The following is a 14,815-nucleotide window of genomic DNA, read 5'->3' as shown; positions in this document are numbered from 1 at the left end:
AAAGGACTCAACGTCATCACTAAGATTTATTCTATCATAATTCAAGGTTGCACACATAAAGTAGCTCGATCTAATACCATATGTAACCGTACTCCAATCCAGCCAATTAGTAATAGTGTTCGCTTTGAACTAGGTTATACACAACTTTAAAATGCGACACTAAAATAATAATATCAAAGAGGTTGGAGCCTAGAGGGACCAATAATTATATTAAAGCATAATGAATAGAAGTCTCTCGTGAAGCTTAGTTGGAGTATAGTATATAGTTTTTCTTGTCCATAGATATTCCAAAAATCTTAAGGCATAAGATATGCGGTTTGTCACGGGTTCACTGCAGCATGATAATGTGCAAATTGTCAGCCAAAACTGCCCAATAATGCTTATGAAAGAGACCTTCATAGAGAGCAACAAAACTATATGGACCCCCTAATCAACACCAACGAGCTAGTAAAATCTCTTTGTATTTCAGAATCTCATAGTAACAATGGTGAATGTGTTAAATTATTAACAAACGTAAATTAAAAATCGCTTAATACCAACGAGCTAATAAAATCTCTTTGTAGTCCAGAACCTCATTGTAACAACGCTGAATGTGTTAAATTATTAATCGAAGTAAATTAAAAACCGCTCGACACCATTGAGCTACTAAAATCTCTTTGTGTTTCAGAACCTCATAGTAATAACGGTGAATGTGTTAAATTATTAGCATAAGTAAATTAAAAATCGCTATTTCATGGTGGATATGTGTGTTTAATTTCAGCGTAAACTATGTTACATGTGCAAAAGCGAATTTAAAACGTTACTTATGCATAAACATTAATTTACAGATTCTTGATAAATTAATTTTTATATATTATGAGTTTTTTTTAGCACAAAATAAAAAAATTTATATTGAGATATTAATTGAATTTTATCGAATTTATACATAATTGGAATGCTAGCTCTGCCATGAAGCTACCTCTTGATTATATTATTGGAATATAATTGCTGCATTTACGGCAGTTTAAATTTGTATTAGAGGGGCTATAGCTATAAGATGTAATTATTACATAGGTGATAAAATTATCTTATCAAAATATGATTAGTCTATTTTATTTATATTTGGATGGGCTATCAACTTGTTTAATTATTAGCTTAGTCTATTATAGTTCATTTCATTAAAAAAAAAAAGAGTTGATATGTTGTCTAAAATCTAAATTTATCCATAAGAAATTCTATTACAATATTTATTTATTTAATATATAGTCATAATAAAAAAAAATTATAAAGTACTAAAAAGTTATAAAAGAAAAATAAAATTAGTAAAAATTAAACGAATCTAGTTATAGTTTGCTTTTCACTCGTTCTAATTTATGAACTCAATTCATTTTGTTCAACTCGCTCATTTTACGCGTCAAAATTATTGTCACTTCCTTTGCGGCATTATATTGATGGAGGACTTGTTTTAGTACAAATTAAATAGAAGGGAAAGGCCAATAAGACTTGCTTTAGTACAAATTAAATAGAAGGGAAAGGCCAATAACATAAGACAAAGCTTTCAGTTTCAAACTTTAATTTTTAATATATATATATGCAATGATTTGGAATTTACAAAAGAAACTAAATGTCTTCACGAGCCTGTTTTGTACACTTTCAACCTTATATTATATTCTTATATGTCCCAGTTTATGTAGTAATGTCCGGATTTTAAGAATCAATTGTTTTTTAAAAAAATAAATAAAAAAAATCAAGTGTGTAAAAGATAGTACAAGTCTAATTATTAATAGTTTAAAATATTAAAAGGCAAGGATTGCAGTAAAAAAAATTAATCGATTCTCAAAAAGATAATACATAAATTTGAATGAAAAAAATAGTATTTTGAGAAAAAGAATATATTGGTCTGCTGCTTCATTCACCTAAATAAATATCGTACGTGAACTGGACAAACTGCAAGTCTATTTAATTGCTTAGTTAATTTATCGTTCGTACATATATTCTTGTTGATCAACAGAATGCACACTTCACTATGAAATTCTGTTTATCTCCATGTACAGAAGAATAAAGAATATTTCATAATGCATGACCTTACACGATTCCACTCTGTCATGATCCGATCCGATCCAAATTCATGATATGCATGGTCTATTTTTTCTACTTTCTAGATTTGAACTCAAAACTTCTTATTAAAGATAGGATGATCCGATCCAAATTCATGATATGTATTGTGTGTTTTCTCTACTTTTTAGATTTGAACTCAAAACATATGATTAAAGATCGAAAAGAATCTCTAGTAAACCTTTCCAATAGTGCATTTCTAACCAGTCAACACACCTTTGGACAATGGGTAGCTAGGCCCAAACAGACCCATATCTACTTTACTATTATCAAAAGTCTAGGCTTATGTTCTTGTGTAACATATATATTAGGATAAAGAAGAATGAGATGGGCCCAAGTAGTTCAAACTAAGTTGAGCCCATACAAGCAATAGATTTTCTTTTAAAAAAGGAAATTTTGTAAATAGCCACTAAAATAAACTTAAGCAGGCTCTATAGCTATAGTTTGTTGATCACGATTCGTAGCTACATATCAGAGGAGGAGAAAGGCGAGCGAGATTGGGAGACGAAGGAGAGAGGCGGGTGAGATTGGGAGAGGAAGGAGAGAGGCGGGTGAGATTGGGAGTGGAAGGAGAGAGGCAGGCGAGATTGGAAGAGGGAGGAGAGAGGCGAGTGAGAGAGGGCAGAGAGTGGAGAGATCGTGAATTGTATTTGTATTATGTTAGTGAAATATTACAAAATAACAGAATAACAAGATTACAATTGAAAATAAAAATGAAGAAATAAATCTCTTCAGGCTGAGGCGCGGATATCTCGTTCTCTTTAAGGAGATTCAAGCCCACTGCATCAAATGTTTTCACCGGTCCAACAGTAGTCTTTCTTGACTTGGCCCCTCCAGGATATAACAGCCTTAATACAAAATACAACTCAACAACTTTGGACAAGAGTTGAGTCCAAAGCTCCACAAAAGAAACACCTCCCTTCAACTAATAAGAACTCTCTTTTTGACAAACTTTATGCACTCTATATTTTTCTTGTGTATTGTGTCTCAAACCAAATGAAGACCACCACTATTTATACTAGAAGAAGTTTTCCTAGCAATGAATAGAAAGATAAATAGTGTAGTAAATAGTGAAGATAATGGTCTTAGGAGTTACATAGGTTACAAGGTATAATGGAGGATTAAAGAATGAAATAAAGTGAGGGGTAACATTCACATTGAAGATATATGCTGGCCAAATTTGTTGAACCAACGTTCTCTGGAACGTTTTTCTTGTGTCCAGCAAGTAACCTCCAATGGACCTTTTTGTAACCACCAAATAATGGCAATAATACTTATGCACAGTGATTAACCAAAGTGAGTAATTAGTCACAAATGACTACCAACGGCAGCAATGATAAGTGCCCATTAACTGCTGAAACATTCAGCATTCTTGTAACTCCAAATAAAGCAAATTAATATATTAAAATGCTAACAAACCAACATATTATATGATATATGTAACAAGTATACACGTGTATTTGTATATCTGCATAATTGTGTATATATATATATATATATATATATATATATATATATATATATATATTGTATATAATCATATCAATTTGTATTTGTATATGTATAGTTTATTGTCATCATTTGTATCAATGTTCGTATTAACAAATACATGTGTATTTGTATTTGTATCACTAAAGAGATCTGTAAACTTGACACTTATAATTTGTATTTGTATAATGGATTGTTATCATTTGTGTTTGTATAAACGATTGTTAACAATTGTATTTGTATAAACAAGAGAGACCGGACATAATAAGTGAGAGAGTGAATGGGCTGGGAGAGGAGAGAGGCAAGGGAGAGATGACTAGAAAAGATGAGAGAGGCGAGCGAGATTCCAAAGAGAGGAAAGAGGTGAGAGAGAGGAAGAGAGGAGATATGTAAATACGGCTAAATGTTAGTTGTGATGATAATTATCCACATAATTTCCCCTTAAAAAATTGGAGACAGGCTGTAAGGGGAATTACAAGGTGGGAAATTGAACCATGATCAACAAGGTGAAAGTTCAGGTTATTAATCAACTAAACTACAATAATTCCCTACAAGCAAGTAGCAATTGATTTATGAAAGTATCTTATTTTTGTTGAGTTAAGATTTTGTTCGTGTTCTCAGAATTTGAATAAATTTAGCCTTGAGATCATGATCTAATATTTCTCAAAAAAATTCTAATAAGATTCTAAGTTTACTTAAAAGATATTTATAGGTTGTAGTTTAAAAATTCAGAAATTGCACAAAAAAGAAATAGGTTTATTAACTAAAAGTCTAAAACTATCCAAAAATAAAAGGATAACCAACGAAAATTTATATACAAACAATATAAGCAATTTTGATGATAATTTTGGCCCATAAGTTAAATAATAAAATATTGTAAAAATCTACAAAATATAGTGCGATTATAAGGTTCTTTAAACTATACTTATTCTCAGTATATTTTGATTTCACATACATATCTTTGGAATAATTTCATAAAACCCAAATTTAACTTTTCATACAATCTTTTACCATATTTTTTATTTATACAAAAAAAATTACGACTATTTTACCTTTTTTTTTAATGAGCAGCCGGACAGCAAATGGGACATATAGAAGTAGGTCAAGGAAAGAGGCAAAGTTACATCAAAATGATGATACACCCTCATTCCATTTTTAATTGTCATGTTGCGTTTTTCAAAAGTCAATTTGATTGATTTTCAAATTTAAATTAGATTACATTAATTTGATATTTTAAACAAAAAAGTTAGATATTCAAAAACTATACGAAAAGTACTATAAATTGTATTTTTTTACATATCAATATGATTAAAAAAAATACATCATAAAATGTTAATCAAAGCTCATATAGTTTAATTCTAAAAAATAAATCATAACAATTAAAAGTAACAAAGGAGGAGAAAGCTGCAATATATGCACGACACAAGTTGGTTGTTTTCTCACCCACCAAATTGCACAATTATCCATTAATAGATGTGAAAAGTCTTGAATGATAAATACAAACACTTTAATTACTTTTTTTCGTTTTAATTTGTTGATCCTTTTCTAACTTAATACTTAGTTTAATAAAGTAGAGAAAATATAGTAGTTAATAGCAATAACATACAAAATCAAATTAATATAATATTACAAGTGGAGTCGGGAGAAGATAGTATGTATGTAACTTTATCTTTTTCTCATAAAAATATATAGCTAATTAAAGAGATTGTTTTCGATAGATTCGTGATTCAGATAAAGCATATCGTTAATAGTTAACGATAAAGATCTTGTATATAATATAATGTTAAATTTACGTCGACATTAATAATACTAGGCCTTGCTAAAACGAAGGAAATCAACTAAGGATTCGGCAGCCAATGGAGCAGTATTAGTCGGATATATTTCTATATTCTAAAATCTTTTTTGAAATAAAACATAGAAATATATTTGAACTATGGTAAAATTATCAATTAAAAATCTAACAATATGATGGTCTTTATTTATTTTTAAAAAAAAGTAATAATAATTAAGGTTAGGGGAAGATGAAATAAGGGAGGAGATTACGTGAAGGTAGGGAATTGAACTTTTACTGACAAAATAAAAGATCAAATAGTCAACTAATTGAACTATTAAGATTCTCCCGTGTGAGAAACTAACGGTTCTATCTAGGCCAGGGGCGGTGATGAAGTACCACCCTTGTTCAAAAAATTACACTATTATATATATATAATCATTTTCTTTGAATTATATGTATATGCCTAACGATGAACCTCCTGAGCATAAGCCAAAGACTTGGTTAAGTGGTAAAGAAGGTTTAAGTTTTTTCCATTAGTTACTAAATCTAATCCCAATTTGCTAAAGGAATAATTCCATTTTTTTCACTTTGAATTGGAAAAAACTTGCGTACTTGCTTATTTTTCATTAAGGATTAGATTTAGTAACTAAAACTCTATTAAAAACAGTTTATTTACCTTATATAGTGTAAATAAAGTTTGTGTATATACTACTCAAAATCTCACTTATAGAACTACATTGATTATCGAACCTAACTCATATTTCTCAATCCAATGCACTATATACGCATTTGAAAAAGAGCCAATTTAATTAGGCAACCAATATAAGAAGAATTCATCCATGAAAGTGAAAAGTCAGCATTATCTTCAGCCACTTGCTTCTGCTGTTGTAGTTTCAAAGTAAATTTCCAAAGGGAAACAAATTTCTTCACCAATCAGCATCAAGCACACAGACTGGAGGACCAAACCTTCGTTTGGTAACCATCAACATAGGTTGTGTAGTGAATAGATATACTTCGAGTTAATCAGAGATCTCAAATTTGAATTTTGGATATAAAAAATATCATTAATAGAAAGCATTTTTCTTAATGAGCTCTACACAAGGTGAATTCAGATTAATTGAATTCGAATGTTGATATTAGACACCAAATAAAATATATATACACATATATTTGTTATGCAAGATAAGAATAATAATCTAGAAATTATTTTATCTTGCGTTTGAATATGGATATTAATTGATTGTAAAATTATTTTATCTTGTCATTTATATTAAAGTTTTGGAATTAGCTATCATTTGCTATCTCATCCTCATACCAAACTGCATTAACCTAAACAACATTTATGAAACTAAATAGAATAATATTTTATATGTTTCAATTTATATATGAACTTTATTTTTGCATTAAACATAAAATTTAAAAGAAAAAAAAAGAAAAATATTGAAATTTATCATCTTAAAAATAAAACATAATCATAAAACAGGTCCATAAAAATTAAATAAAGAGTTAAAAATAAATGTTTTCAAATTTAAAACTAGGTCCATTTTTCTTAACATACTAAAAATAAAATAAGATAACATAAACTCAATAAACTGTCAAAGCTAGTTACATTAATCAAACGGAGACAACTAATATTTCAATTTCTTTTTTCACAATACTAAACGTAACTTTGATTCAAACTCAATATATTTTTCCTAAATAAACATAAAATATATATTCTAAACTCACCAAGACACGAGATAAATTTTAAATCTAAATTCGTAAACTTCACATTCTGAATACGACTTTAGTAAGGTGGTAATTGTCTAGCGGTAGGTGCCCATATCACATCCGATGGCAACTGATTAGAACTATAACAATACTCATGATGAGTTGATTCCGGTGGCTGCCCACTATCTCCGGCGCCGGAAACCGGCGACTGACCGCCGTCGCCGTCGTCCTCCGCCTGAAACTTGTAATAAAATGGATTATTAAACGTAGTAGCAATTAAATATACCGGCCCAGCAGCTAAAAGTGGCCCAATTACCGGCCCACCAACAACCTGACCTTGTGGCCCGGCTAATGAAATACTGAATCCATTTGCGACCCGAGAAAAATCACTTGGTATAATTGTAGCTGAAATCGAAAGAATATTGAAGCTTCCATGGAAGGTAATTGTAGAATCAGCCGGGTTAATTGAAGGCTGTTTAAGTGTAACATTAGTAACAGTACCCGACCCGTTAAGAATACATAGACCCATATTTTGATTCCCGCAAAATCGATAGATCGAATCGATAATATCAATTCCAATTGGAATTTCGAGGATGTAAGGACTCATAGTGGGTTTTCCCACGTGATCATCACGTGCTGCTGTGAAGAAATTGGGTTGGGGTTTGGGTTTGGATTTGTTTTTCGAGCCGGGTGGACGGCCACGTGGACGGCGGATGACTTCGATGGTGGCGCCGTCGTTGGCGGAAGAGGAGGGCGGCGCTGCGGTGGATACTGCCGGTTGGTGGTGGAGCTGGAAATTTTGGATTTGATGAAGTTTAGCAAACGTATAGATATTGTTAGAGTGGTTTTTTCTTTCTTCTACATATTTTTCTTTCATTTTCTTATCAATAAAAAGTACTTATTTCTTTTTGTCTCTCTATATATAGTAATTAAAATAGATATTATAGAGATATATAAAAAAGAGATAGAATATAAGAAGTCTGTAGTAGAAGAAAATTGGGTGTGGTAGTGTTTGGGTGGAGAGGGAAGAGAAAGAAAATGAACTTGAAAATTACTTCTCTATATTTACTTTTTATATATATAAGAGAGACTAGTGGAGGCAAAGGATTGGTTTTCATGGTCTTCTTATATAAAAAGAAATTTAAAACTTTATTTATAAGTGAGAAAGAAATATCCTGTTAATAAGTGCATAGGACAAGAAATAGTGCTTTTTATTTGTTAAAAACATCGATACACAATTTGCGCTTCCTCCTAACATGTTTAGGCATGGTCTTAGCTTGGTTGTCTTCATAAATTGTTTGAGTAGAAGACATTATACTTTCTTTTCATTGTAAGTTTGATTGTGATTAGGGGTGTTCAGTTTGGATCGATTATTATTAAAATTAAAATCAAACCAATTTAAATTGGTTTTTAAAATTTTAAAACCAAACCAAATCAAATCAAAAAAACAACTGTTGATTTGGTTATCGTCGGTTTGATTTGATTTGGTTAGATTTTTTCAGTTTTTTTCAATTCGAAAGCAATAAGTTTGTTGAAGACACACGTATCTCGATAGACACATATACTTAGTACATGACTAATTCACAAACAAGCTATTACATAAACAAAGTGATTCATCCTACCAAGTTTCAGAAACTAAAAAAACTAATTGTCAATAGTATAAAGTTGGTTCAATATTCTGGAGATCTCAACATCTTATCAATAGACTTTTCAATAAAATTACACCTTAAAATATTGAGAAATTACTTCTAAGAAAAGAAAACAACCAATATTTCATAGTCAAAACTAATCAATTATCATCTTCTTTAGCTTGAGCTTTAAATTATTCAATGCTACGTTTGAAATTTTTATAAAGAACAGAGAAAGTGTAATCTTTAAATTAATGAATATTAAGGGATTTAGACTTAAGGTTTTAATAGTTGGGCTAAAATTTAAGTGTTGGGCTTCAGAAAATAGTAAATTAAAGACTTAAGTTAATTAAAATTTATCAAAATACTTATATTTTATTTATAAATAATTATAAAATTTATGTATATAACTTCTCGATTCGATTTGATTATTTCTGTGGTTAATTTTTAGTAAAACCAAAACCAAACCAAATAACATCGGTTTTTCAAAATTTAAAACCGAACCTAACCAAATCAAACCAAATATCAATTTTTTAATCGGTTTGGTTCGGGTTACTATTCGATTTGGTTTTATAACCATAACCATGAACAACCCTAATTGTGATTATCTGTTTTTACTTGTACTTTTTTTATTTAGTTTCATGTGATGTTTAATTCTTATTTGAAATTTTGTAATTCTGTAGTAAGGTTTGAAGTGATAAGCTTCTTCTTACGTACCTAAGTATCTCAATTCTCAATTGTCACTTTCACTAATCGTCGTATCTAAAGATATATCCAAAACAACATCCACTAATAATATAAAAGAATTGGATAAAAACTTATAAGTATCGAGTTTAACATAATCGAACGAATATATGATATAAGTTTTCACAAAAGGTCTTATCACTAAATCATTATTAATTATAATACCAGTGTATCCTCACCTTAAAATTTTAATTATATATAAAAAAATTAGTATGATTTAATATAAATATTCAAGACAGATAATTTTTTATCAAACTATATTATATTATCGGTGGATAAACCTAAATCGTTTCTAGAAGGTATATGTGCACTAAAAAATGGACTTGGTTACGTTAGCTCAACTTTCCTTTCATAGCCATCCTTTTACTTCTCTTCAACTTGCAACAAAGTTTGAAAGAGAGATAAAAAATTGGAAATAATTAGACCAATTTTCGACCAAATGGATTGATAAAGGACAAAGACACTTTAATGTTTTTCTTTTTAAGAAAATATGTCAAATAAAATAGATATTTAAGTAAAAATGTCAAATGGCTCAATCAGAATTGTACATCAATTCAATTAATTTGTAAATGAATTAAATTAAATAGATTAATATAAACTCAATTAATAAAATAAATAAATTATTAATCCTTTACATGTAAATAAATAAGATAAATCATAATTTTATAGGTTGATTTTAACAAACATTCTATACATTTTCTCTCTCTACAACTATGCATGCATGTGTGAATATATCTTTTCCATACCCCTCTTGTTACTCATTGGGGGTCCTCGTGGGTCACTTGTGTCTCAAGTACACTAATATTCATTACTTTTAAAAAAATGATGGATAAATTTTATAAATTTTATAACTAATTGATTATTAATTCTATTTAATAATGGCTTAGTGAAGATTTTTAAAAAATATCATTAGTTATATACTTATGTCGTATGATTTTGGTGATGAACTAACAATAAAGTTCATAACTAACTTTTAATTTTATTTATCGTGAATGTCATCTCCTTATAAACTCTGATGTACATTTGGCACCATATCTCAGCTTGCTTATTTTGACTATCTTCTTTTTTTTTGTTTTGGTTTTAAACGTATTTATTTAACTATTTATATTATTGATGTATTAGTTAAATCAAATTCAAAATGTCAAAGATGTACTATATGGATGAGCTACCACCGTGACTTCTAACTCGTAGGACCATCTCTTATCAGCTTTAATGTTCATCTTCTTCTTTTTCTTTTAAGCATAGACGATTGCTATAATTAGCTTGTCGCTAAATATGATATAATTCAGTAACTTTAATTCCAATTTTATGTTTATAGTATATTTTAAGCTTTTTTTAGTGCATCCTCTTATTCATTGAAATTAACAAATAAACAACTCTACAATTTTCTTCCTCTTCTCTTTGTCGGTATAGAGTAGTGTATTATGTTATATTTTATTTGATAAAGATCATTTTAATTATCATCTACATATAATTGTGCTTATTGACTTTTCTAGCTAGGGCACATGTGACACCAAACTTGTCTATAATTAGGTGAAGAAGCTTGCTATATTTCAAATTCAAACAATTCAAGACTTCACATCTCATTAAGTTGATAATAGTTACTCGTACAAAAAGCAAACTACTTAAGCAGTAGTAATAGAAATTACTTAAAAGAAATGATTGTATAAAATATGTTTATTTTCCTTAATTGTTAGAATTTCACATACTCTAGCTATTGAAGGAGGTTGTGAAGCCGATCATTTCTATCCGCTTAATTTTGATGAACAAAATTTTCTAATATTTATGCTGGTGAAAAATAACATGTACTCATTTTTTTTTTTGGCTAGATATACGTAGACGGACTCGACCATCCTAATTATAAAAAAACATGCTGAGGTCATTAAGAAAAAAACCATTGTAGGTAAGGATATAATTAACTTCACCAAGATAACAAGATTACGAGACCTAATTAGCTATAGTGTTGTTTAGACTATATACTTATATTGAGGGGCAGATTTATAGAGATAATATAGGGTACGTGAATTTATGATCTCTGTAGAATTAAATATTTTATGTATATATTTTTTAAAATTAGTGTAATATAATATGTCTGACACCTCTACTACAAAAAGACCAAATTGTTCACTTAATTAAAAATTGAGTTATTAATTTAGAGGACCAAAGATCAGCTCCCACTAAATACAATTTTCTCCCTTTTTTTTTAATAAATATATTCATATTCTAGAAATTTTAAATTCGCCACTACAGTTCCGCTTCTGAAATAAGAAAAAGAGGCAAAAATAAAAAGAGAGTTATATGCCTATATATTCAAAATTTGCAATGATCAAATCTTACGCGTTTACGTATTGATTATTTGTCGGCAAAGAGAAGTCAAAAGAAATGGATATATAGGAGTCGGTTTAGTAATAGTTAAACACTTACTTTGTAGTTTGTAGTCGACCTATTATTATTCTGTTTGACTTAATTTATGTGAGAAAAAAGTCGGAAATTAAGAATTTAAAATTAAATTATTGTATAAGAATATATTATTCATTTAAAGATTGAACAAAAAGAAGGGCAAAAGGACAAATATGTCCCCGAATTATCGTAAATGGTATGCAGATACCCTCCGTCATATTTTTGAGATGTTGGTGTTTCTGCCGTCTAAAAACTAGAGCATATATGCCCTTTATACTAACGGACATATATGTGTCATAATCTTATCCATAGACACGACATTTACTAAGTATTGGATCGACAAATAAGATTGTTCCACATGTCCCTATTTAGTCTTCTGGTAGAGTGAAGAGCATATATGCTTTAGTTTTTGAACGGTAGAGGCACCAATGTCCCAAAAATATGATAGAGGGAATCTACATGTCATTTACATAGTTTGGGGTATATTTGTCTTTTTCCCTAAAAAGAATTTTCGCAATTTAAATGATAGCGGGATAGTGGAGTAAACGTTTATATAATAAATTACCATTTTAAGCAAAATTATAAATTATTCTTTCGGATAGTTTTTGGTCTAATGATTACTTATAAATAAATACTCCCTCTGTCCCATTTTATGTGGCATCATTTCCTTTTTGGTTAGTCCCAAAAAGAATGTCACATTTCCTTATATGGTAAGTTTATAAAGGTACAATTCCTCTTTTATCTTTGTTGGTCCCACTTAATCTTAAAATAATACTCCAATACATTTATGAGGAGAGAGAAAAAAGAATCTACTTTTTAAAGGGCAATTTGGTAAACATTTCAAAGTCTTTATTTATTTCTTAAACTCCGTGCCCGGTCAAATGTTGCCACATAAAATGGGACAGAGGGAGTATTAAATTATCATCTGACATTTGTAATAACTAACAAAATTTTAGTCGTGCTCTAAAGTTTAATGTTTTCTCATTAGATTCTTTTTTTAAAAAAAGTCTTTAGACTGTGATCTAAAAAAATTATACGTTGCAAGAAGAAAACAAAAAGATTGATTTACAAAATAATTATTCCAAAACTGGTGATAATTTTTCTGATTCATGGGAACCTAAAATAATACTCAAATCCCATTTAAGAGCAAAAATGATGTACATGAATCTAGGATGGGCTACAAAATTGGGCCAACCACTTTGTCATTCAAGGCCCAGAAAATACGACAAACTGAGTGATCGAAGGTTCTTGGAGCCTCGATTAAATCAGGATCACGCATTGCAAAGCCCACTAAGAGTGACGCTCCCAACATAATTTAAGACGCTCAAACTAAAAAAACCATCAATACTCTTGAATTAAGAAAATTTGTAAAGCTCTTTCAACACTCTTTTTTTCTGGCAAAATGAACATTTTTCTAATCTATCCATTTTCCATAACTTATGAACAATTAAGCAATACAAATAATTTTTACCTATAAAGCATAACTAATTATAACCTAATTATTGAAATGTCCCAAGCTTCTTATCTCATAAGCAAACTTAATATTGCCCAATGGGCAATAAAAGTTGTCGAAGATGCAATTTTTTTTGAATTTTTTACCAAGAGAAATCAAAAGTTCAAAACGTTATGCTAGTCAATCTTGTAAATTGCCCTTAAGATGCCATCAAATTTGTATGTCAAATTCAAGAATGAATATAGGACACAAATTTCAAAAAAGCTAAAAAAAAGAAGTCATAAATATAATTCCTACTTATCAAACCATTAGGTGGTGATACTAAAAATGGCTAATTTGTATTTGTTTGTCAGTCCCTATCAATCCTAGTACTTCCATGTGCACTCATTTGGAGCAAAACTGATAAAGATGTCAATTAGTCCATATGCATGAATGATTGAACCACAAGCTAATTTTTATATTAACTACTACCGCGCGTGAAAAAATACTTGAAATTTTTCACCTTTAATTGAAAGTTTCGAATTCACATTCTATCTTGATACTCTCCTTCTTCCTCTTGATCTGTTTAGCCGGCACAAATTGAGTTAGTAAGTATTGAATATCTGATACACAACAAAAAAAAGATTGAGGATTAATATTTTTGAAAGAATTTAATTTATATACATAAGTACATTAATAGTGAATCATTTATTCTTTGATGTATATTATTAATCAAAGATAAGAAATAAAGTTATTTGTAATTACTTTAAATTAACCTGATGATGTGAATATATTTTTAAAACACAGATATGTAGAATTTAAACTCTTTTTTAGAAAAAAATAGATGTGGTCAATTTTAACTTTTTGCCATTTTGTCCTTATCATGTTCTTGTCCTAATCCTAGCTGATAAAATAGAAATGAAAATATTAAACCCCACCTAGCCGCAAATATTTTAGAAAAAAAAAACAAATACCTTTTAATTTGGAATGACATTAATTAATTGTCATATTATTCTTGCTATTTGTCCTAAGATATTTATATGAGAGTCAATTCCAATTAATCACTAGTAATTTTCCTAATGTGAGATAAAATTCTAATTGTAGCATAGGTACATGAATCTCAATTGTAGACTTTTACTTTAAGATTTGGTGTGAAACATTTTATAATTAATATAAAATAAATACAAAGTCTCTCTCTTTCCACCCTCTTTCTTTTTTAACTCAACTCCTTTTAAACATGTGAAAAAAGTAAAATGTTATCTAAATAAAGATTTTATTAAGTCCAATATGTGGGCTTAGCTAATTTGTATATTCTCTTCTATCATTTCATAAAATAGGTTTTTTTCTTGTTAGACAACACTAACATATTCAATATAATTTCAGTGGAGTCTAAATATATATGATGCACAGTTATACACAAAATTTACTTTTACCTCATAGAGGTAGAAAAATTGTTTCAGTCCCTCAACGGAATAGTAACTCATACCAAAATAATATATAGCAAACAAAGTTAATAACATATACAAACACAAATGTATTACATAT

General features: G+C 29.2%; 1 protein-coding gene across 1 annotated transcript; it reads right to left on the bottom strand.

Annotated features, from left to right (window-relative positions):
- Positions 1 to 6,940: 6,940 nt before the first annotated feature.
- LOC125863052 (AT-hook motif nuclear-localized protein 28-like) lies at positions 6,941 to 8,044 on the bottom strand. Its single transcript, XM_049543194.1, has one exon. It carries the CDS (start codon positions 7,941 to 7,943, stop codon positions 7,143 to 7,145), a length of 801 nt encoding a protein of 266 aa, XP_049399151.1. The 5' UTR covers positions 7,944 to 8,044; the 3' UTR covers positions 6,941 to 7,142.
- Positions 8,045 to 14,815: the final 6,771 nt, after the last annotated feature.

This window comes from Solanum stenotomum, chromosome 4 (assembly GCF_019186545.1).
Source record: "Solanum stenotomum isolate F172 chromosome 4, ASM1918654v1, whole genome shotgun sequence".
In the NCBI taxonomy this organism is placed as follows: Eukaryota; Viridiplantae; Streptophyta; class Magnoliopsida; order Solanales; family Solanaceae; genus Solanum; species Solanum stenotomum.
The sequence above is the reverse complement of the archived record's forward strand: the minus strand, read 5'-3'. Positions and strand labels throughout refer to the sequence as shown.